The following is a 25,104-nucleotide window of genomic DNA, read 5'->3' as shown; positions in this document are numbered from 1 at the left end:
AAACTCCCATGGCAGATAGTATGGCCTCAGGCTAACGACTAACAGTTCAATTTCCCCTTTTACACAGATCTATTTTCACTGAACAATGTCACTGAATGTCACTATTTTCACTGAACAACTTTTGCTGAGTTTGACTGTACTTTTCTCCAGAACTATACAGTAAAATGACTTGTAAATAAATACAGTAATAGTCAGGGTCACTCTGAACAAATATCAACTGACAGAATGAGCAAACCTATGAAGGAAATATTTTTATGAATTTTTGAAAATTGGACTGTAAGTGCTTAAATGACTGTTGGGGCGAGTTTGACTGTACTTTTCTCAAAAACAATACAGTAAAATGTCTTGTAAATAAATACAGTAATAGTCAGGGTCACTCTGAACAAATATCAACTGACAGAATGAGCAAACCTATGAAGGAAATATTTTTATGAATTTTTGAAAATTGGACTGTAAGTGCTTAAATGACTGTTGGGGCGAGTTTGACTGTACTTTTCTCAAAAACTATACAGTAAAATGACTTTTAAATAAATACAGTAATAGTCAGGGTCACTCTGAACAAATATCAATTGACAGAATGAGCAAACCTATGAAGGAAATATTTTTATGAATTTTTGAAAATTGGACTGTAAGTGCTTAAATGACTGTTGGGGCGAGTTTGACTGTACTTTTCTCAAAAACTATACAGTAAAATGACTTGTAAATAAATACAGTAATAGTCAGGGTCACTCTGAACAAATATCCATTGACAGAATGAGCAAACCTATGAAGGAAATATGTTTATGAATTTTTGAAAATTGGACAGTGTTTGAATTTACTTTTATTTTTTTGCTGAGTTTGTACTTTTCTCAAAAACAATACAGTAAAGTTACTTGTAAATAAATACAGTAATAGTCAGGGTCACTCTGAACAAATATCCATTGACGGAATGAGCAAACCTATGAAGGAAAGATTTTTATGATTTTTTGAATATTGGACTGTAAGTGCTTAAATGACTGTTGGGGCGAGTTTGACTGTACTTTTCTCAAAAACTATACAGTAAAATGACTTGTAAATAAATACAGTAATAGTCAGGGTCACTCTGAACAAATATCAATTGACAGAATGAGCAAACCTATGAAGGAAAGTTTTTTATGATTTTTTGAAAATTGGACTGTAAGTGCTTAAATGACTGTTGGGGCGAGTTTGACTGTACTTTTATCAAAAACTATACAGTAAAGTTACTTGTAAATAAATACAGTAATAGTCAGGGTCACTCTGAACAAATATCCATTGACAGAATGAGCAAACCTATGAAGGAAAGATTTTTATGATTTTTTGAATATTGGACTGTAAGTGCTTAAATGATTTTTGGGGCGAGTTTGACTGTACTTTTCTCCAAAACTATACAGTAAAATGACTTGTAAATAAATACAGTAATATTCAGGGTCACTCTGAACAAATATCCATTGACAGAATGAGCAAACCTATGAAGGAAAGATTTTTATGATTTTTTGAATATTGGACTGTAAGTGCTTAAATGATTTTTGGGGCGAGTTTGACTGTACTTTTCTCCAAAACTATACAGTAAAATGACTTGTAAATAAATACAGTAATAGTCAGGGTCACTCTGAACAAATATCAACTGACAGAATGAGCAAACCTATGAAGGAAAGATTTTTATGATTTTTTGAAAATTGGACTGTAAGTGCTTAAATGATTTTTGGGGCGAGTTTGACTGTACTTTTCTCAAAAATTATACAGTAAAATGACTTGTAAATAAATACAGTAATAGTCAGGGTCACTCTCAACAAATATCCATTGACAGAATGAGCAAACCTATGAAGGAAATATGTTTATGAATTTTTGAAAATTGGACAGTGTTTGAATTTACTTTTATTTTTTTGCTGAGTTTGACTGTACTTTTATCAAAAACTATACAGTAAAGTTACTTGTAAATAAATACAGTAATAGTCAGGGTCACTCTGAACAAATATCCATTGACAGAATGAGCAAACCTATGAAGGAAAGTTTTTTATGATTTTTTGAATATTGGACTGTAAGTGCTTAAATGATTTTTGGGGCGAGTTTGACTGTACTTTTCTCCAAAACTATACAGTAAAATGACTTGTAAATAAATACAGTAATAGTCAGGGTCACTCTGAACAAATATCAACTGACAGAATGAGCAAACCTATGAAGGAAAGATTTTTATGATTTTTTGAAAATTGGACTGTAAGTGCTTAAATGATTTTTGGGGCGAGTTTGACTGTACTTTTCTCAAAAATTATACAGTAAAATGACTTGTAAATAAATACAGTAATAGTCAGGGTCACTCTCAACAAATATCCATTGACAGAATGAGCAAACCTATGAAGGAAATATTTTTATGAATTTTTGAAAATTGGACTAAGTGCTTAAATGACTGTTGGGGCGAGTTTGACTGTACTTTTCTCAAAAAATATACAGTAAAATTACTGGTAAATAAATACAGTAATAGTCAGGGTCACTCTGAACAAATATCAATTGACAGAATGAGCAAACCTATGAAGGAAAGATTTCTATGATTTTTTTGAAAATTGAACAGAGCAAGTGCTTGTATAAATTATGTATAAAAAGTAACATTAATGATGTATGATAATTAACATGAATATTAACATTATTAATAGTAATGAATGTATAATAATTAATATATAATACATATAAAACATTAAAATAAAGAACATGAATACAATTAAAATGAATACATTATGACTAATAATTAATGTTCAGCATATACAAACATTAAAAAAGTAACATTAATTTAGATATAAGGATGAATAACATTAATTAATAGTAATAATATATGTATATATATATATATTTAAACAAGCATTTTTTTACTTTTTGCTAATAATTTTTTTTTCTTTTTTTTTTCCCCAGTTTTTAATTTTGTTTTATTTGTTTTATGTGTAGCACTTTGGGATTGTTTTTAACTATGAAAAGGGCTTTACAAATAAAATATATTATTATTATTATTATTATATTATATTATTACTACACATATTACACATATTATATTATTACTAATACAATTTAAATTAATAAATGTATAATAATTAATGTATAGCGTATACCAACATAAAAAAATGAACATTAATGATGTATTATTTTAACATGAATATTAACAAATTCATTGTAATAATAATAATATATAATTATTATTATAATATAGCCTATAAAACATTAAAATCATAGTAATATAATTAATAGTAATACATTATGCATAATAATTCATATATTATACTTAACTATGAATTAAAATAAAAAGTAATAACAATAAAATTAATAAGTTATGTATAGTAATTAATGTATAGTATAAGAAAACATTACAATCAAAAAGTTATAAAAATAAAAATAAATTACGTATAATAATTAATGTATAGCATATGCAAACATTAAAATAAAAATAAGTCATGTTTATTTAAAACATTAAATTGTATTTTCTGTGTCCTAATAAGATGAAAAATGATGGTCTTACTCTTTTTAGGGACAAATGCAAAAGTATAAATGAAACGCCTTTATTACAGAGTCTTTAAAACCATTTTGACCGCTTCCAGCACCCATACCGTAAGAGCACTATTAGACGCGCATACAAAAAAAAAGGGCGGCTGGCTTGACCGTGTATTTTCGAAGCGCGGCTGGCTTGACCGCAGTTCTGCACTGCACTTGCCTGGTGTGTGTAACGTGTCCATGGTCCTGACTCCTGTCACACGGCGAAATCTCCGACAGGGCTTTAACAGTCTAACGTTACAGTGAATGAGAGGATGAGCCGAGCCGAAACGAACGCACGTGCAGGCCATAGTGTGACATCCGTTAACCATAGTGTAAACATAGATGACGTCACGGGTTTTTCTATAAACGAAAGAACGTAGCCTTCGTTTGTATGGCCCAGGCAATTTATACATTTATAATACTTACTAAAATATAATTCATATTATTTTATTACTGTTGTATTAGTTGTTTGAAAAGTAAAAAAAGAAATTGGTCGGTCTTAAAGCCAATTTACAACCGGCAAGTCGGTCGGACTAAAAGGAAAAAAAAATAAAAAATTGAGTCGGCCCTAAATTGACAGGGTCGGTCGGGTTACGGCAAACAAGAATATTTTTAAGGATGGCCTCAGGATCAAAACACATTTCTCTTCATCAGATAAAGGTTTTAAAAGTCTTACTGTGAATCCAAAATACTTGCTGTGAATCACAGGGGGAAAAAAAGACAAAAAAGTCATACTGTGAAGTGTGAATCCAACAATAAACCATTGTCTAATGTTAACGGATCCAACAAAGATCCAAAGATCTTTTCATAGCATTCATTACATGAATTTTGCATATTTCATAGTGAAACAAAATATTCAGCATAAAATAAAATAATGATCTTGATTTTGATTTTCCCCAACATGATTTTATCCATCATGATAATAATTTGATGAAATGTGGGTGTTCCATTTCTATTTTGGGGGAATAACGCACTGATGAACTATACAAAATAACCTCTGATCAGGCACCATTATAAAGGAATAATTCGATTGGCTACAACAGTGCGAGTCATTTCCTTGGCCATATTTTATAAGAAGAGAATAATAATAAGAAAACATATGAAAGGGAAGAAATTTGACCAACAACCTTGATGCAATACTAATGGTGACCAAAAATCTAGTTAATGATGTTCTGCAATGGAAAACCACATAGCAGAAGATCATCGATGATATTCAATGGACCTTAAAGGCTAGATCTTCAATCTGTGTCAAACAAGACACTTCTTTTTGTTAATAATCTCCTAAGTCCAAGGTTGCAAGCAGTTGTGCCAAAGATGATGAACTTGTATATTCAAGTATCAACAAGACTTGTCTTGTATAACTGCCTGTTGCAAACAGGAAAATCAGAAAATAACTGGCTAGCTAAAGCTATGCTTAAGCAAAGTATAATGTATGTTTAAAAGGCCAAAATAAGACACAAATAACCACACAACACAGTTCAGATGCCTCAAGGGTCAAACTAAATTGTTCTCAGCCTAATTGTTGAAAAGAAACCAATGGGAACCATGCTCTCAAGCATATAACCAGCGAACAGCAATGCTTTAAGGACTCTTAATAACAAATACAATGATATGCAAAGTCTCCTTCTGGAAATGTTGTGCTGTGACAACAATGCACAGAATGGCCTTGACACACTCACATACACACTCACATAACTTACCTGACTCAGCCATCTACGCAGAAAAGGCATGTCCAAACCTGATCGTCACTTTCATGTGTTCTCCCTCATCTCTCCATCTCAGCTATACCTCTTTTCCTCACTTTACTGCGTCTTCACCTTTACTTTCCTGTACCTTCAAATGCTAAGTGTAAGTCCCTCAAAGCTTTCTCTGTTCTCCCTTCTGTCCCTCCCTCTCTTAGCTGCTCCTCTGTTTTATTGGGACCCAGGGAAGACTCTGGGTCCGCCTCCCAGGCTGATTCAGAACAATGTGGTTCAGTCAGAGCACCGCACCATGACATCTTTCTAGGAAGATCACCTTCAGAAACACAGCAAAGTTACAATCTCTCATACCCTCCTCCTCCCTTCTCTTCTCTCTCTGGGATGGCTTTATCTCTGGTAACAGTGTTTGATTGTGGGGAGGTTTGCTTACAGCTTAAAGATACAAGCTTGCCAAAGAGTGGAAACACTGGCATGCGTTTATGGGTGGATCTCATGAAAACATGTCTAGGTCATATAAAAAAATAAAAATAAAAATACAATTAAGATTATTTTTGCATTATGACATTTTTATATGCAACAAATACTATGATATTTTCAAAACAGTTCAAGGTGCAGTCACTGCAGTGTGTAGTATTTATGGATTAGATTAGGATCTATTGACAGAAATGCACTATAATATACATAACTGTATTTTAGTTGTGTATTAAAGACCTTACATAATAAACCATTACGTTTTTTTACCTCAGAATGAGCCATTTCTATCTACATATAACTAGACGTGGGTTCCGTTAAAGTAAAGTCACCATTTTGCGCCACCATGTTTCTACAGAAGCCCTAAACAGACAAACCGCTCTCCAGAGAGCTGGCTACTCTCTGCCATCTCTGATGAAGACATTTTTTTTGCCCCGTGTCGGCCACCGTAGCTTCTCTATGTGCTTCAAAAGGGAGGGGTGAGCGATTGGCGGTTGCAATTTGCAACCTCACTGCTAGATGCCTCTAAAATATACGCACTGAACTATGGTCACAAATACCGGTACTTTGGTACCAAGTCGGTACTGAAATTTACCAGCATTTCTGTAGTACCGACTCCGAGTATTTTCAGTCCGCAGCTGCGTTCAGTTAATCTAAGTGCAGGGCTCCAGACTGAAGTCGAACATATACAAGTGGTGTATGTAAATATTAAACTGCAAAATACTATTTAAATATTACTCCTGCATGTTCTGCATGTGTCTCTGTGTGAATGGAAATGTGCGGGACGTGTGACACTTGCTCGCTGTCTTTGTAGTCTCTGCCAACTGCAGTGTGTCACTATATGAGGGCACGAACGCATGAACCATCACTTTTTGAGAAAACTGTCATATCAATAAACAGACGGTCAATGTCTTCATGGTAAACCGTCAAAATAAAAGTTTGGCGTATATAGAAATTGACAGAATATGCTATGTTGTACAGTAGATTTAGCTACGTCTCTATGTAATAATAATAATAATAATAATAATAATAATAATAATACGCCTCTAATACTAATAATAATTATCCCTAGATGGTTGCTTATTTTTCACTTGATCTTTAAACAATGTTTAATTGTAAACAACATACAGCCTTTAAATGTGTATTATTTACTTATATTGAGTATCATCATAAATAATACACTCATTGAATTTAATAATATTTTTGAAAACTAGTTTTGACAGTTTCAACAAAAATATTTTGCTGTGGTACTGAAATTGGTATGAGTGGTATGGTTATGGTATTGGTACCAGCTACTGGAATTTTGGTACCCTGACATCCCTACACTGAACCTTTAAGAACATAATTTCCTCTTAAAATTATAATTACTGTAATGCATGAATCTGAATACTTTTAAGCTTTTTTAACTTTCCAATTCCCATTATTCTTAATGATTAGATTCTCACTGCAATACAGCAGTGAACATTTAATCAAAATATCATTCCTCAAGACATTAAATGATGTTAAAGGGATCCCCTGGTGTTGAGACTTGTATGGCTTAATATAACATAAATGATGTCTCTTACTGAATTATGTAGTAGAAAACCCATGAAAGATCTACGTTATTTTAAAAATCGATTTTATATTTGGACCATGGGCGGCGCCATTTTGTTTGCGTTCTAGGTTGATGACGTAGAGTGGTTGAACTCCTCAATCAGCTGGCGTTACCCGTTGCTATTTTTACCACAACGCAACTCGAAAATTGTTTCAGAGTTAAACAAAACAAATGAATTGCTTTGTAATTGTACTTAAAACACACTCAAACATACATGTGCACACAAACTCACCTACACAAGTCACAAACAGATCGGCGGGCGCGCACACGACAGGCTCTGTCTCAATCGAGATGTTGGGCTGCTGCAGTCTCCACGACCGGGGCTGAATCTGAAATCGACCCTATACCCTTAAATAGGGCATTATTTGAAGGGACGGACATTTGTAGTGTTGTCCGACACCATAGTGGACATGTTCGAGTGCAGTCATTCAGTCTCACGTTCCACCGCAATAACGAGTAAAGCCGATTTACAAACAGCTGTCCGACTTCACGCACTCAAACATACATGTGCACACAAACTCTCTCTCTCACACAGACTCTCACACACACCCCAACAGATCGGCGCGAACACACAAACACACACACACAACAGATCGGCGCGAACACACACACATCCCAACAGATCGGCGCGAACACACACACACACACGCACGCACTGCGCGCGCATACATAACCCTCAATATTCCCTGTGTTGATATCCTGTTCAACACATCCTGTTCCCTAGATAGACTGTTGATAGTAGATTAACTATAATGCCTAATGTGACCAGCAGAGGGAAATATCTAGGTAGGACGATGGGATAAAGTAACGTGAGGAAGAGAGGCAGGATGTTTTGGTGATGATGCATGCGATTGAGACAGAGCAGTCAGGTATGTGTGTGCGCGCCCGCCGATCTGTTTGTGACTTGTGTAGGTGAGTTTGTGTGCACATGTATGTTTGAGTGTGTTTTAAGTACAATTACAAAGCAATTCATTTGTTTTGTTTAACTCTGAAACAATTTTCGAGTTGCGTTGTGGTAAAAATAGCAACGGGTAACGCCAGCTGATTGAGGAGTTCAACCACTCTACGTCATCAACCTAGAACGCAAACAAAATGGCGCCGCCCATGGTCCAAATATAAAATCGATTTTTTAAATAACGTAGATCTTTCATGGGTTTTCTACCACATAATTCAGTAAGAGACATCATTTATGTTATATTAAGCCATACAAGTCTCAACACCATGGGATCCCTTTAAAAGAACCTTTTCAAAGTTAGCCACCTTTCACTGTTTTGCAGTATATATGACATCTGACACCTCCAAACTTAAATACATTACTGCTTGTTCTGCATCCCTCTCTGTCGTGAACAACCAGCCATGGTTTTCCATGGCCAAGAACACTTAAGACAGACAAACACATGGTCTGTTCTTACTTAGTAACACACACACACTCACTCACACTGAGGAAGTCAGGAGGGTTGGAACACTGAGTAATCCAAAAATAAAGAGAAGTCAGTGCCCTTTCAGCTTGGCATGAACACAGAAGAGCAGAAAAACCCCTAACAAACAGCTCCTGTCCCTCGCTGGAAGAGTGAAAGTGGCGAGCAGCTTTGGTGAAGCTCTGGACATTATCAGCACAGAAACACCAAGATCTGCATCCTTAAACCAGTCAAAGTGATTTACTGCGGTTGCACTGCTTTGGGTATTTTAACTAAATATACCTAGACAGTCAAGTTGATGAACAACTTGGGTGACTCACAAACAGCTTAAATGTAAAAAAAATAGCTTGTCTCAGCACTTTGACGCAATACCCAAACCCATTAACATCTAAACAAGTGAGGAGGAGAGAGAGATAGACAGAACACAAGGGAGTGTGGGAAATGCCACAGCTCCAAACCCGGAAAAAAAAACACACAGCTTTGACTTTATCCAGACACAGACACACACCTATACACACACACAATGCAAAAAAACTTCTGGAAAACAGGGACAAACAACCTAGACCAATGTCAAAGATAATTTACTTTAGCATTCTTTAAATCACTGTGACATTTTACAAATATTTACATGAATGTATCTGTCATATTCCACTGTGTTATAGACTTTTAAAACAACTGTGTGATAACACAAAGGGATTTTCAGCACACATTACTCCACAGTGACAGTGCACACCCACTCACAAGACCACAATCTCAAAGTTCAGGTTTTTGAGGTCAAGTCACAGGAAAAGACGGGAAATACTAGACGATGAGGTAATCTAATCGCCACAACTAAAAACAGCATAATTAGTAATTAGCATAATCATTATGATATCATTGTTATTAATGTATACAAATATTTAAAAGTAAATAACATTTATCAAAATAATGATTTAATTAACAATTTGAATAAAATAATAACAGACCACTAATAGTTTAACAGTGCAAAAGTTAGATTCTTTTGTGTGAATATTTGAATAAAAGGTTTATTTTATTTGATGATTTTATTTTAATAAAACTAAATAATAATAAATTAAAATAATTAGAATAGTTCCATTAAAACCCACAACCAGATGATAAGCAGTGAAATAGACGGATGGAGTTAAAACCTGGACTAGACTAGCTCAAAAGTTTGATTAATTTATGACGTGATTCATAACTCTGATTCAATATTTCTTATATTGCTGCATTTAAATAAAAGTTAATGCATTTAGACAACAATAGCTGTATTTGCTCATACATTGAAATATAAGCTGAAAACAACACAGATGCACAACACGGTTTCTAAGTTCAGTGTTAAAAATTAAAGCTACACTGTGTAACTTTTTTAGTTTATTCTTAGCTAAAAACAAGTAGTTCTTTCAAAAATATATGTGCTCATTAATGTTTACTTCTTTCAAGTAATAAAGTATTCTCGTAAGTTTATAATATGCCATTGAAAATACATACGGGTGAGGGGTTCGAATGCCCGTCATCATGTTGCCCCTCCATCTTTAAAGTACATTAGCCAAAGAGGGACATACCCATAAATTCAAGCTTCGCCTTTCACGTTTTAACACTCGATGGCCGTGTGGAATGTGAAGAGGGGGGTTGCCATGTTAATCTTGGACTTAATCGGCCACCGTAGGAGTTAAAACGAAATCAAAATTGAGGGGAACAGAAACTAATATTCACTGGATGGTCATATACCTTTTCACCGCTAGATGGGGAAAATATCACACAGTGTAGCTTTAAAATCGTGGAACTCTATAAAAGGAGGGAGCACCGGTCACATGAGGTGGAACTGAGTGCAGGACACGTGACTGTGACACACACCTAAAAATGAGGTGGTTTAATTTAGGCTACTACTGAAGAATTAGTTACACATAAGAAAACCTAATGAAATGAACTACACTGAGCACAACACATTTAAAAGGTTAAAAGAGCCGGACAATCAGATGAACACAACAAAGCACAATATTATGACAGGCTGGGAGAAAAATTACCAATTATACTCATTCATTCATGAACAAAAACAACTTTAAAGTCGATGTAAATGATTTACATTTCTCATGCACACTTCCCCATTAAGTTCTTGAAGTTCCTTCTCACAATGCATTATGACACCATCAATATTACTCCACAATGCCTCAAGTGTCAGTCTGGGAACATGCTGCTTGAATGAGAACACTTACAGAACTGAACAAACTGCACCACCCTTTTATTCTCAACAGGAACTGTATCTCACTTTGAATCATTTTTTCAGCATGTTCAATAGTTCAACTACATTAAAAATCAGCTTTAAAGCATTTCACCAAATCCCTTTTCTACATAGAGATACATGACTGTATTACAGCTACTGTTGACTGACCTAGCCTATCAAATTACGTTAACCGACATCTGCGGTCTTTATTTACCTAGATTTAGACCAGTAGCCTAACGTTACTTCAAACATTTTTATCGTTACAACTAGCTTTTAATAAATATTTTGAACTATTATTTTACTAACAGACTGACAGATAGACTGCCTGTCTCAAAACATAGTGACCTGCCTATCTATATCTTCACTGGCGCGTTATGAACATTTGAATCAATGCCCAAAAATGCTGTCTAGATAGGCAGCTGGGTAGGTTTTGAAACACAGCCATTAAGACAACTTTACAAAGAAAAACTTAATTTTCTAGAATAGATGTACTGCTTTACATAAACAACGCGTTATTTACTTTTCATGAGAGAGAAAACTAATATAGGCCTACTTGAATTAACGTAAATAACAAGGGAATACATTTTGTTGCCATGGGCTAATGCTCACTAAAATCTCTCATTAGTGGCTAACCAACTAGCTAAGTATGCTAACACACATGTACTTTCCAACTAAACAAATTCCAAACAAACTTTATAAAGATACTCACTGTCTCCTGCTCGCTTTTCACATCCCTCCGCAGTAAATGAAAGATGTGAAAGCGCGCTTTCATCGCTTCAGCCATCCAGATCTCATGGAGAAAGTGAAACTAGTGGGAAATTGTAGTGTGTGTGACCGTTTGAGCGGCACTCAGTGGGATGTGACGGTAACATTCACATGATGATGAGAGAAAATTACAAGCAGCAGATCATATCACATCCACGGGAATACAAACGCGTGTCGTTAAACTTTCTTGTGTTTAGTGGAAAATGTTCAGTTATAAGCTTATTTCTTTTTTGTTTAGATCCCATAAGGGAGATTCAACTAGGCAACTACAGCTGCAATATAAATAAAACCTAATTTAGTTTATTTTACTCAGCTTGTTTATAAATATTAATACTAATAGGCGTTCACTGAAATAATGATTTATTCTCCATTAAGAGGTTTCCAAATTCCTATATTCAGGATTTGACCACCACCTGGTGGCATAAGATTTAGGCTGCAGCCTGCAGGACACTATAAACTGACAAGTTTTTCTATTTAATAAAATACATTTAATCACAAATTATAACACTGTATATTCTGACAGACTGTAGGTATATATATAAATATATAGTATTTTCGTAAATATATAGTAAATAAATATATAGTATTATAGTATTTTGTTTCCTATTTAGTCAAATATTTTTCATCAAAAAATATGAAGCCTCTTTGCCTCTTCTTGACGGATCGCTTCCTGTACTCCTGAGTTGTAAGTCGCTTTGGATAAAAGCGTCAGCTAAATGCTGTAAATGTAAATGTAAGACACACAGGCAACCGGCCATCCATGTGATGTAAACGAAAACATGATTCATCAGACCACCTTCTTCCATGCTCCAGTTTTGATGCTCGTGCCCACTGTTGGCTTTTGGTGGTGGACAGGGGTCAGCATTGGCACCCTGACTGGCCTGTGGCTGTAGCCCCATACGCAGGAAACTACGATGCACTGACTTTGAATTCTGCCACATTTCTATCAGAACAGTCACCACAATTTGGCTCTTGTCAAACTCGCTCAAATCCTTACACTTGCCCATTATCCTGCTTCTAACACAACAACTTTGAGGACAAAATGTTCACTTGCTGCCTAATATATCCCACCCTCTAACAGGTGCAATGATGAAAAGATAATCAGTGTTACTCACTTCACCTGTCAGTGTCCATAATGTTATGCCTGTGTATGCCTGTGTCGGTGTATAGGCTATTAAATATAACTTTTAAAATATCGTAGTATTTAATGTATTTTGCTTTAATGGAGCTATCAATCATGTTATTCAATATAATTTGAGAATGGTCCAAATATCATCTTGTGCTTCAATTAAAAATAGGCCTATTAGGGATGTGCAATATAAAATATTTTATGGGATTTTCTCGATAATGATAATTAGACAATATTTTTTCTGAGGGGTATATTATTTTCTATTTCTTATTGTGCTGGTACCTTGGCAGGTTTAGGACTGCCGTGGTCAGCTGACTCCTAAAGTTTATGATATTCTTCATATTCTGTGTGGTGGTCAACTGAGATTACAGAAATCATATTTTTTACTTTTATAATTTTATTTTTTAAACATAATTATATTTTTAAAAAATCATTACATTTATGAAATTAATAATTTATTAATGAATTTAATAAAATTAAATTTTAATAATAAGACACAATAGGGTAGCCTAGAATCAGATGCACACTAGCGGTGGCAGCAAATTACAAAAGTGTAATTTGCCAACATCTTGATGTGGGTCTGGCTTGTCAGGCTAACAATAGGGCTGTTACCAATCGAATTAAATATGTATCAACAAAATTCATCTTTGCAGTGCAGAGGAAACAGAATGCTGCATCTGAAGTGGCATTTAGATCATTTACACAGACTCTTTAATGCAGCTTAGAGGTGACAAATTAATAACCTACAGTTATGCATAAATAATTTTTTGATGTATAAAATATAAAACGTTGAAAACTGATATTTGAAATTATTTAAAACGTCAAATGTGAAATTATGCCTGTAGGTGGCAGTAAGACACTGTTAATGAGTCATTGAGGCTAAACAGATTCATTCAAACGGCTGATTCATTCAAGGAACAAGCATTTTACTATCTGGTCTTAAAGGGGTGATGAATTGTGAAATCAACTTTCCCTTGAGATTTTGATATATAAAAGGTCATGGTAACATAAGAATATCCTGTAAGTTTCAGAGCTGAAAACTTCCTTGTTAGTCAAAGAAAAGCTTTTATTTATGACACCAAACCTAGAAAACAATCGTGTGCGCATCTTGACGTCATCTGTTGCGAATCACCGCCTCTACAGCGTGTCTAATTCAGTAGCCCCGCCCACCAACTCATGGAGCTGTTCGGATCACGCTAGCCAGCAGCAATAAACATGCCGAAGAAAATTTTCCTGGTTGTTGAAAAACACAGTCACTGCATAAGCTTTCTTTGGATCCTAATATTAGGAATGAGTGGTTAAACTTTTCCTTTGAACTTTGAAGTTCCAGCTAACGTGGGAAAGACATTATATGTGTGTTCGCTTCCTTTCACCGTGGAATCATTTGTAAACAAGTCTCAGGTCGATGCTAGATTTGTAGACATACTAAGATTAAAACAAAATGCTGTTTCTTCTGTATTTGATCCAACAGGAGGAATGGTGCAACACACTTATGTGAATAAAACGTCTTATTTATATGTAATAGAATTGCATTGTTATAGATTGTTTTGATTATGTATACATGTCTAACAGAACATATCTTTAGCACGCTGGAATTAGACATGTATGGGCCAGAGCTCGCAAAGCCCAACGTCCTAAGACTATGTGTTTTCCAGACGGGTTACCAAAACAGAAGCCTGGCAGCAGGCCGGTCAATCTCAAATAGTAAAACAATATTCCTTTCTTGATCTGTTCACTCTCTTTTAACTCGACATTTGAAGGACGCGCGCATGTGTGTGTGTGTGTGTGAGCGGTTTGCGCTTATATCCACCAATCGGGCGGGCCATGTAATACAATAATAATTTTCCAATCAATCGCAGGTGGATGAGAAATAAATCATAGTGTTTGTTTGATAAAGATGTTTATGAGCCCTGTGATCGAGAAAATCATTCTGGTTGCCGCTTTCAAAACAATCTCTCCCTCATGTGAACTGACAGGGGAGCAGAAGCTCATTAAATATGCAAATCTTATCCAATCCTAGTGTGGGCGTTTACTTCCAAGTCTCCAGTGCGTCATGCCCATCAAAACCCAGCGTTCAGGAAAGAGCCTCAAAACCAGTGTAGAAAACAGCCTATTACTTAGTTATGATGTTTTTGAATGTAAAAACCACACAAACATCATTAGTTGACCTCAGACAACAGTATAAAAAATTAAAAAAGCCAGTTCATGGCAACTTAAATCTATCTAATTCCTTGAATTATTCATTCAGCTGATTCGTTCAAAGTGCTGATTCATTCAGCAAGAAAACACACAGAGTGTGTTGCTCAGACACACAATTACAGTGCTGTGGCTTTGTTTTGAAATATTTTCGTTGGCGAAAAAGAGGAAAACCAGGCAATATGGAGTCTAATATAAGTCACTTAATATTAACTTCTTGTTTAGTAAACTTGCATAAAATCAATATCAATTTTTTTTATCATGGTGATACCTGGAGAAAACCGCTCTCTTTGTGAGATATTTATTAACTAGGCAAGGCAAGTTTATTTGTATATCACATTTCATACCCAATGGCAATTCAAAGTGCTTTACATAGAAATTAATTTAAAATAGAGGTAACATATGCATGAGAAAAAAGAATACCATGTGTAAGAATTAAAAATTAAAAACAAAGATAATTAAAACAGTTGTAAAGATCCTTAAAAAAGAATAATAATACAATGAAAAGGTCATATATAGTGGTCTGAAATAAAAATAAAACATTTTTCAGTTTACAGTCTACATACATGTACCATCTTAATTAGATCACCTCTAATTCCTCACCTCTCATTCAATCACTATTCCATGATTTTTACTCAAGAACCTTCTTGTTAAACCCATTTTCACTCATCATACCTTTCCACAGATTTCCACATACTCAAACCTTTTTGTCAAACTTACTATTTCCATCAAACCCAGTTTCCACTTATCATATTTAATTCAAATGAACATATAAAATAATAATAACCAAAGATAAGAACAAAGGTATACTTAAACAATTATAGAAATTGGTATTTCTAACCGACTTGATCCTGCTGATCTGAGTGATCTGTTGGGTTTGTATTTAATCAGCATATCTGCAATGTATTTACGTCCTAGGTCATTGAGTGATTTATAAACAAGTAATAGTAGTTTAAAATCGGAAATGTATCCGAAATGTAATTAAAATCCGAAATGTAACTGGAAGCCAGTGTAAATGCCTGAGGACTGGTGTCATATGGTCATATTTTCTGGTTCTGCTCAGAATCCTGGCAGCAGCATTCTGCAGCTGTCTAATGGTCTTTTTGGGAAGGCCGATGAGAAGGCCATTACAGTCCACCCTACTGGTGATGAAAGCATGAACGAGTTTCTCTAAGTCTTGCCTGGAAGCAAAGCATCTAATTCGTGCAATATTTTTTAGATTATATTATGCTGATTTAAATAATGCTTTGACATGACTACTGAAACTCAGGTCTGACTCCAAAAATCAAACCAAGATTCCTGACTTGATTTTTTGTTGTTTGACCTTTAGCCTCAAGATATGCGTTCACCTTGAGAATTTCATCTTTGTTTCCAAATGTAGTGATTTCAGTTTTTTCTTTGTTTAACTGACGAAAGTTTTAGCACATTTAGCACAAGTTTTTAACTTCATCAATGCATTTGAGCAGGAAGTCAATGGGGCTGTAGTCATTAGACAATAGTGTTAAGTAGATCTGAATGTCGTCAGCATAGCTGTGGTAAGCAATTTTGTTATTTTTAATTATTTGGCTCAGCATATACAGGTTGAATAGGAGCGATCTCCTGCTTTTAAAACAAGCTTCTCTGAAAATTGCTCTGAATTTTCGCTCTGAAAATTGCCTACCCTACGATATAATTTAACTATATTAAATTATATAAATATAGACTTAATCATGCTATGTGCACCGGCACTAGTCGAATCTACACGACTACATAACGTGCATGTGCTTCTGTGTGTATGTGAGAGGGATATACTCTATAATGTCAGACCGCACATCATTAAAACAACAATTACGGTATTATTGCAGAAAATATATATTATACACCCCTAGATGCCACCATTTTCAACTAAAAATGGAAAACGTATGCATTTACATCTAAGGAGCTGTAACCGACGAAAACAGCTGTCACTTTTACCCTTCCGGTCAAATATTGCACTGAAAGCATCAATAGCAGCTTTAAGTTGTCTATGCCGGCAAATTACCTTGGTATAAGTGAGATAATCCCCGATTAGCTATGCAGTCAATTATGTAATCATGAATCGATACACTGATTCATCACCGCTCTAAACTTTGTTTTGAAATTGGCCCATCACTATATAAGTAATTATTTAGTTTTTTTGTGCACAAAAGCTATTTTTGTCGCTTCATAAAATGATTGTAGAATCACTGTAGTGAGATGGACTTTGTAACGACATCTTAAGCGCCTTTTATGGGTCTTGTGAGAGGAAATGACATCAATGAAGGCCTGTCTGAGCTGGTCTGAGCCATCGGATTTCAACAAAAATATCTTAAAGGGGTGATGATTTGAGGAATCAACTTTTCCTTGAGCTTTTGATAGCTCAAAAAAAGTAAACGCCCCAATACTTAGTAAACATTTTAACAGAGTGATTGCTATCAGGATGTAAAGAGACTTTCAACCAGCATAACAAAAAAACGTTTCTGGAACAAATCACCTACCCTGCCTTTAAGTTACCCACAATGTGACTTTCACAGACTTTCACAGCTTAAATATGACTTTACACAGCTGTCACCATAATATTACAGAGACATAATGAACAACAAGAAAAGATACAACGGTATTTTCTATATGCTAAGCTGTTGAGCTTAAGCACAGCTGTAGGGTCTCACATGAAAGACAGAGTAAATGGAATCATGTTAGCTTAAATTGGCTGGTGAGAAGCTAACATGAAAGTTGATAGAAAACATGTCTTTAATAATTTATGGCTGAAGAGGTCATTCCGTTGTTGTTTTTCAGTTTAAAAAAAGAACATGGAGCGTGTGAAGTTGAGGGAACATTGCTATGATCTGAATCTCAGTCATTCAGACATGTACGCACACACTGATTGTGAAGAATGGAAGCATGAGGGACAGGTGGTCAAAAGACAGTACACATGAACACATCTCACTGTCTGTTTATCACATCAATAAACAGTCACAGCGAGTCCGTAGCCACATTGTGGTTGGCTCACTGACACAGGAAATGGTTACTATGACAACTTCTGCCTCCTGCATCTGCATCCTGCCTAAATGCAGGTTGATGACGGAAGCGTCACAATCTATATCTCAGATACTCCATCACTGCTAGCTAATATTCAGAAACAATTAGTCTATTGTAATAAACCACCATGGTTTACCACCACAATAAAGACACCTTTTGCACTCACATTTCACAAAACTGTTTTGATTTTACTGGGTTTTAGCTTTATTACAGACAGCTGAATAAATCTGTGCTACTGGCCATGTTACCTAATGATAACACATTTGGAAGAAGTTATGTGAATTTGCCATTGGTGTGATGTTAAAAGTGTCAAAATCAGTCTCTCTCATAAACCCACATACATACACATATACCACCTTTTACAACTTTTATGGAAGTGAATAGCCACATGTGCTAACTTTTATGTGAGGAAGAAAGTATTTTATCTGTCTTATATTTCCTTATAACCCAATGTAATGTGTACCTCGTCCTTGTTAAGACAATAATCACAATTAGAGTTGCTCATACTTTAGGTTAATGTTAAACCTCAGCTTGAACCTAAACTTTGGTGAGTGATCCAAATTCCAATTGAGCCATTACATTTTTAAGACTTAAAAGGACATAAAAGTCTATAGGAAAAACAAATTCAACAGATCAAAATTGTATTTAATTCCCATGCAACGTTCTTCAAGATAACTTATTTGTGTTCCACAAAAGATAGAAAGTCTTATTGAAACCACATGATGGCTGAATTTTTGGGTGGACTATCCCTTTAAGATTGGAGTGGGCCAATAAGGAGCCACCTAGCCACCCCTAAAACACCTTACCAACTGCATATCAACAGCATGGCATCGACTTGCAATACTCCAGCATTGTTGTGGAATGTTATACATGGGCACCATTCTGGTAAAATGTTTAAAAAATGATTGTCCTCTCTGATTGTCATTTTGTGGTTATAATACTGTTCCTTAGTCACACAGAACTCGTACACATTGCACAAACAGCCATTAGGAGGGAGGGTTGACATTTAAACCTCTGAGCTTTCCTTCATCAAAAGAGATTCACTTCAAAGTCTTGTGTGAGAATAACAACTAGGCAAAACCTCTAACAGTTCCACAAAAGAGCCACAAATGCAACAATCTCAAAACTATGAACACTATTTTATTGTGATAATTTTACAACACTTGTGTGGCTCTGCTTAAAGTCCATTCCATTTCAAATTCAACTGAACTTTTAAATTCTAATCCTATCTTAGTCTAAACCCTGTCTGTGAAACCAGGCCTAGGAATTAATGAATTAATCCAGTGTTCAAACGCAGCTAATCCAAAAAAGTTCCCCTTACCTTAAGCTGGTCCTGGCAGCGGAATACATAGCAGACTGCTTTCTTCTCCTCTCTGAGCAGACAGCCAAAATAGCTAGGTTCCTGGCTGTTGTGAATGAGTTTGGTGATGCGATGTGGCCTGTGATCAAACAGAACCATATGTTGCAATGGGTCCCATGGCTTCCCCGGTCCTGCTGTGTCCAGAGTGCAGCACACTGAATTGGCAGAAATCTGAAGTACCACAGGCTGATCTCGAACCTTGGACAATCAGAGAGAACAACAACAACAAAAATGCTGAGAGGTCCTACCATAGTATTCTTCTATGTACAGTATGTTCATGAATACTGAATACTGTGACATAGCATTCATCTAAAATAAAAAAAATTGCTTTCTTTAATAATTTTCAACTCTGAAATAAAGATGTCATATGTTATATACACATGAATGTTGGAGTCAGTAAGGATTTTTTGTTTTGTTTTTAAGAAATTAATATTTTCACTCAGCAAGGGTGCATTAAATCGTGACAGTTCATCTACATATATAACGTTATGAAAATAATTTAAAATACATGGTGCTCTTTTGACCTTTCTATTCATCAAATAATCCTGAAAAAAACATATTATGGTTTACATGAAAAAATTATAAACAGCACAACTGTTTTCAACAACAACACAAAAATAATAATAATAATAATATATTTCTTGAGCACCAAATCACCATATTACAATTATTTCTGAAGGATTATGTGAAACTGAATGAATTAATAAATTAATTACATTAATTAGGAATAAATTGCATTTTAAAATTACTAAAATTTAACACCTTCATACCAGATTTGTTTACCATTGAGAAAAAAACTATGGCTCTTCTGCAATGTATAAATACATAGTTCTGTCATGAGACTGTACATGGTGCAGGCTAATGGTTCAAACGTGCGCTGATGATAATTGCAGCTGTCGCAGTGTGAGTTAGTTTAGTCTAAGTTTGGAGTTTGTTTTTGATCTGTTCATGTCTGTACTTCTAGTTGTTTTGCTCGCCCCCGTTTGTCTCCATGGTTTCTGATTAGGGGTGTGACCAGGGTGTGATGAGACACTAATCTCGCGAGATGAGACGAGACGAGACATGAGATCAGGTTCACGAGAACAAGACGAGACGAGATTTACATAGTATTTTTAAGAAATCCACAATGATGAAATGCATGACTAGAAATTAAAAATGGTTTGCAGGTGCATTTGAAATGTTTTAACTAATAATCTTGTAATGAATGTCATTTCATTTCTATGTTCTGAGTATGAATTATCATATACAGTAAAAGACAGCAGTAGGCCTACTGTATTATTTCCTGTATGCTCTCTTAAGACATAAGAACTGCATATGAGCTTAACTTTTGACCTCCTAACTGAACTCCTTCCTACAAACTGATCATAGATATCAAGTACAAACCATAACCATAATCAAAGTACTCAATATTCAAAGTGGAAATAGAGACCTTTTTTTTCTTCAAGCATACAGATGAGCTATGAGATGTAAAAAAAACAGATAGCTTTCATATTGGGAGAAATTCTCATGCCTCAGGAAGCCGCTTTCAAACAGTGGTAATATTGAAATCGTGTTTGAATGTGTGTTGCCGTGTTCCCCTTTACTTTCAATTTCTCGATCGTAACTCTATGATTAGGGATTCATTAAAAATATAATTCTGGTGCTTCTGCCGTGCAACAAATCCTTCGCCAAGGTCATCCACTAACATCTAACACACACACATAACACATGCTAATTGCAAGCTCGCGCTTTACTAACACGAAAAACACACTCATAACACATAACACGTTGGTCTTCGCCTTTTGATCAGTGTTGCGAACAGCTCGGAAGACTCGAACAACTCGTTCTAGATGAGCTGATGGAATTGAACTGTTATGATCTACCCGATTTAAATCGGCATAGCCATGCCTCTGAGTAAGAAGCACAAAGACGGAAGCCCCGCCCACACCTGCTGCTGATTGGCTCTTTAGCATAGCTACGCCCCTGAGTGAGAAGCACGGAGACACATTAATGTCTCCTCGCTTGAGTATTACAGTGTGTGTGTGTTATTAAATTGCTTTCATTTCTACAAAACTAGAGTGGAGCCGTAATATAAACTTCACCCTCACTGCTTCATTACCAGGTCATAAGAATATGATGAGATAGCTTTTCACCTCGACGAGAAATCGCGTCAAAGTTTAGTCTCGCGAGATCTCGTGGCACCCCTATTTCTGATTAATTATTAGTTCAGTTCAGCTATGTCTTGTTAATTTGCTGTTCAGTCCTGTCGTTGCCTTATGTTGGTTGTTATGTTCCTGTTTAGAAGTGTATTGTGTATTTTATTAGATTTGAGTTTGTTTGATAAAAGACTGCTGCAAAACCATCCTTGTAACAATAGCGTTAACTACTTGGCACAAGCTGATTGGTCCACGTTGCACTAGCAGCCAATAAGCGTGTTGCTCAACACATTAAATGACTTGTTACATTCACTATATAGATTGCAGTACACTTCAGAGTTCCTCTAAAACCCTCCTCCTTCCCCAGCTCCACCTGTATAGATCTGCTATGGGTTATTTATTGATATATGCTATTTGCGCAGCAGCACTACATACTACTCACAGCAGCGTTTCGGCGTATACATAAAAAACTACCTATCCCAACAGCAGTGTATGTATATAATACACTTACGATTAGGCTTTACATTGCTGGGGGGGTTTTTCATGTACTTTTTCCAACATGTATTACATCCAGTTACTAATAAATAAACTGACCTCTGGAGAGTACGTGCCATTAAATTCATGGTTTCCGTTCCCCTCCCTCGACCGGGGCCTCCGTATCTCAGCCACCACCCAGGGGAGCATGGTCATAGTGGTCTGTGGATGAATGGCCAAAGATCCAACCAGAGTTAGCCTGTACCTAATCTCCTCTTCACCTTCCTCTTTCTTCTTCTTCTTATCTTCTGATACAGGAAGTGTTTGCGTAAGGGCACAAAGAGGATGATCTTTGATTGAGTCACCTCTGGGTTTGACCTCGAAACAAATGCCCTCCATGGAGTCCATGCTCCTAATAAAATAAAAAAACGAGGAACTAGATGTAGCCATATCAAAAACATCTATGTAAATAAAGCAGGTGGTTCTGTGAAAAGATACATAATAATATAATACAAATGTAATATTAATATAATATTAAAATAGTATTTTACTAAACAATATTTTATCTACAAGTTTTATTTATGCTTATTTTTATTATTTTAAATTGGCATTAGATAAGGCACCAAATGATAGTCAAAAATAAATAAACAATACACAAAAATTATCACTGAAAAAAAAGGTCAGGAAGGCTAAAAAAAAAAAAAAGGCTTTGGCCACTCTCCTCCTCACCGTGCTTTAGAAATATAGATACATGTCCTATTCCAGGCAGATTTGTAATATATTTAGTTCATGGAACTTCTTAATTATTGCCCTGATGGTGTAAATGGGAACTTTTACAGCTCTAGCCATTTTCTTTCAGCCACTTTATATTTTGTGAAGCTCAACAATCTTTTGCTGCACATCAGAACAATATTCTTTGTTTTACTCTGTGATGAATGACTAAGGCAAATGGCCTTTGTGTTTCCTCATATTTATACTCCTGTAGAACAGCAAGTCATGGCTGGACAATTTCATGCTCCTATAGGCACCCTGGTGTGCTTCAGAGATATTAATATATAATGGTGGTCAACATGCATTAGAGAAAAAAAAATGTAATTCATTATATATTGTGAGTTCTCAAGATTTACCAAGAGTGCCAATGTTAGTAGAGGGAACTGTATGCGAACAAAAGGAATAAATGGTCCTCCTGCGCGGTTCTGAGACGAGTTCCTCATGTGGTTGCCCACATGCACGCTGAAACCAACAGCGAGTATAAATAGCCAAGCATGTCTAATGAGACAACTGCTATTTACAGAGAGGTCAACAGAAAGTTTCTCTGATAACAACAAGAGATGGCAAAATTTCACAACAAAAAAATACAGCATAGGTCATGGATTCGAGTAGCCTACAACTTAGGAGAGAGACAACTGAAGTCACCTCAACAAAAAATAAAATCATAAAAATAAGGACATTGGGCAAGGTCATAGGTTTGTCGCAGACTAATATTTGGCTTTAAATCCCTTTAAAGTATTATTAATTATATTTAAATAAACAATCATCTTTACAAAAGTTTTAACTTTCACTTACCTTTACGCACGATGCGCCGCCTATTTGAGGAAGTTAACGGTCCAGTTAGTTTTTGACCATACAGATTATAATGTCCCATCGGCAACTGATTCTCATTCTGAACTCTCTACAAAGTAGTCGATTAATCACTGTATCAGTCTCTCGTCATAGTAATAACACACACCGGAATAGCCTGCGTAGTGTGAATAGCGCGAGGGTGCGCGTGTGATTAAGGAAGTCTTCTCATCTGACGTTTGAATGAACTTCTGACGGTCCGCAGATCACGGGGAGAGAAGGTCTAGCTAGCACTAAAAAAAAACTTTCTCAGTCCGGCTGTACTTTGAAATCCACTCTGTTTTTAGTAAAGCTGTTGCGTTTGTGTTTCTAGTTTTTCCCTAGGTTAAAAAAACCGTGTCATTATTACTCATCCTCATCCTGTTTCCCGTATGACCTTATTTCTTCTGAGGAACTCAAAAGGAGACGTTAGATTTGGTGACTGACAGTCCGTGTCAACATTCCCTTTAGCTTAGCTGTATTTTCCCTCATAATACAATAAAAGTGAACGGTGACCTTTTGGTGTCCAAAGAACAAAGTCAGTGTCCACGTTCTCTTTACGTCTGCACAATAAACAACTCAACAAATTCAAATGTAGGCCTAATTGTGCTGTTGTCAATTATCGATAATGATTATTGTACCCAATAGTATATCAACATCCGATATGTGTAATATATGTAGGCTGTAAAACAAAGAGTTACCCAAAACGTGCCTTTTTCCAGCGCCACACCTGCCGTCTCCAGCGTCCAGATTGATTTATGCCGGTGCGCGCGCTCTGTGTTTGTGCGCGTGCTTACAGACAGCTCTTGCTCTTCATTTAAGACACAACTGCTGTATTTAGGTTTGTTACACAAACCGAACGTAAAGACCACTGCGAACCACACACACACACACACACACAGTCTACAAGTCTATAAATAGATGTGTAGGGTGACCAAGATTGCCAATGACTGAGACGTTTAAAATAAAACAAATGACACAATTATGAACTAATATAAATGTATCAAAATACATACTTTCCATGAACCAAAAAAGTAATCTGTCTAAATCAGTAGGTCTATATATTTATATTATATAATTTTAAATATAGCCTATAAAAGTAATGCTCACATTTCTAAGCATGATTTATAATACAAGAACACAACTAAAGTTGCTGAAAGGTTGCAAAAAAGGCAATACTAAGGAAGGTATAGAAAAAATATACACACTATAGCAATACAAATATATAACAACATAAGCAAATAAATATAAATATGTAAAAAACGAAAAAAATAAAATAAAAACGTATATAAACAATACCCTCTGCTGGCCTTAAACAGATAATACATGCAATTTCTCCTTTTTTGTAGCTCAGATTATTTCAACTACCTTGACAGAAAAGTAACATTTATTGTAGAACCCATAAGACATGTGACTCTGTGGCTGACTTTCAAACAAGGACAATGAATGAGGGATTAATGCGTTCAATCACGGCATAAAAATCTATTTGTGTC

At 35.5% G+C, this 25,104-nt stretch overlaps 1 protein-coding gene across 6 annotated transcripts in view; it reads right to left on the bottom strand.

Annotated features, from left to right (window-relative positions):
* Positions 1-24,362, bottom strand: part of tbc1d1 (TBC1 (tre-2/USP6, BUB2, cdc16) domain family, member 1) — a 111,298-nt gene extending 86,936 nt beyond the window's left edge. For 2 of the 6 annotated variants that reach the window (XM_067441847.1, XM_067441849.1), the window contains exons 1-3: positions 23,579-23,776; positions 22,133-22,424; positions 19,365-19,601 (exon numbers count right to left, since the gene is read on the bottom strand). In XM_067441847.1, coding sequence (XP_067297948.1) covers positions 19,365-19,601; positions 22,133-22,420 — 525 coding nt within the window. In that variant the 5' untranslated portion in view covers positions 22,421-22,424; positions 23,579-23,776. Of the gene's footprint in view, positions 1-5,213; positions 5,386-11,626; positions 11,893-19,364; positions 19,602-22,132; positions 22,425-23,578; positions 23,777-24,312 lie in introns of those variants that run through there. The other 4 variants (XM_067441848.1, XM_067441850.1, XM_067441851.1 and 1 more) reach the window with 4 other exon arrangements.
* Positions 24,363-25,104: the final 742 nt, after the last annotated feature.

The sequence above is a fragment of the Pseudorasbora parva genome, chromosome 4, assembly GCF_024679245.1.
Source record: "Pseudorasbora parva isolate DD20220531a chromosome 4, ASM2467924v1, whole genome shotgun sequence".
In the NCBI taxonomy this organism is placed as follows: Eukaryota; Metazoa; Chordata; class Actinopteri; order Cypriniformes; family Gobionidae; genus Pseudorasbora; species Pseudorasbora parva.
This window is presented reverse-complemented; position numbering and strand designations above follow the sequence as displayed.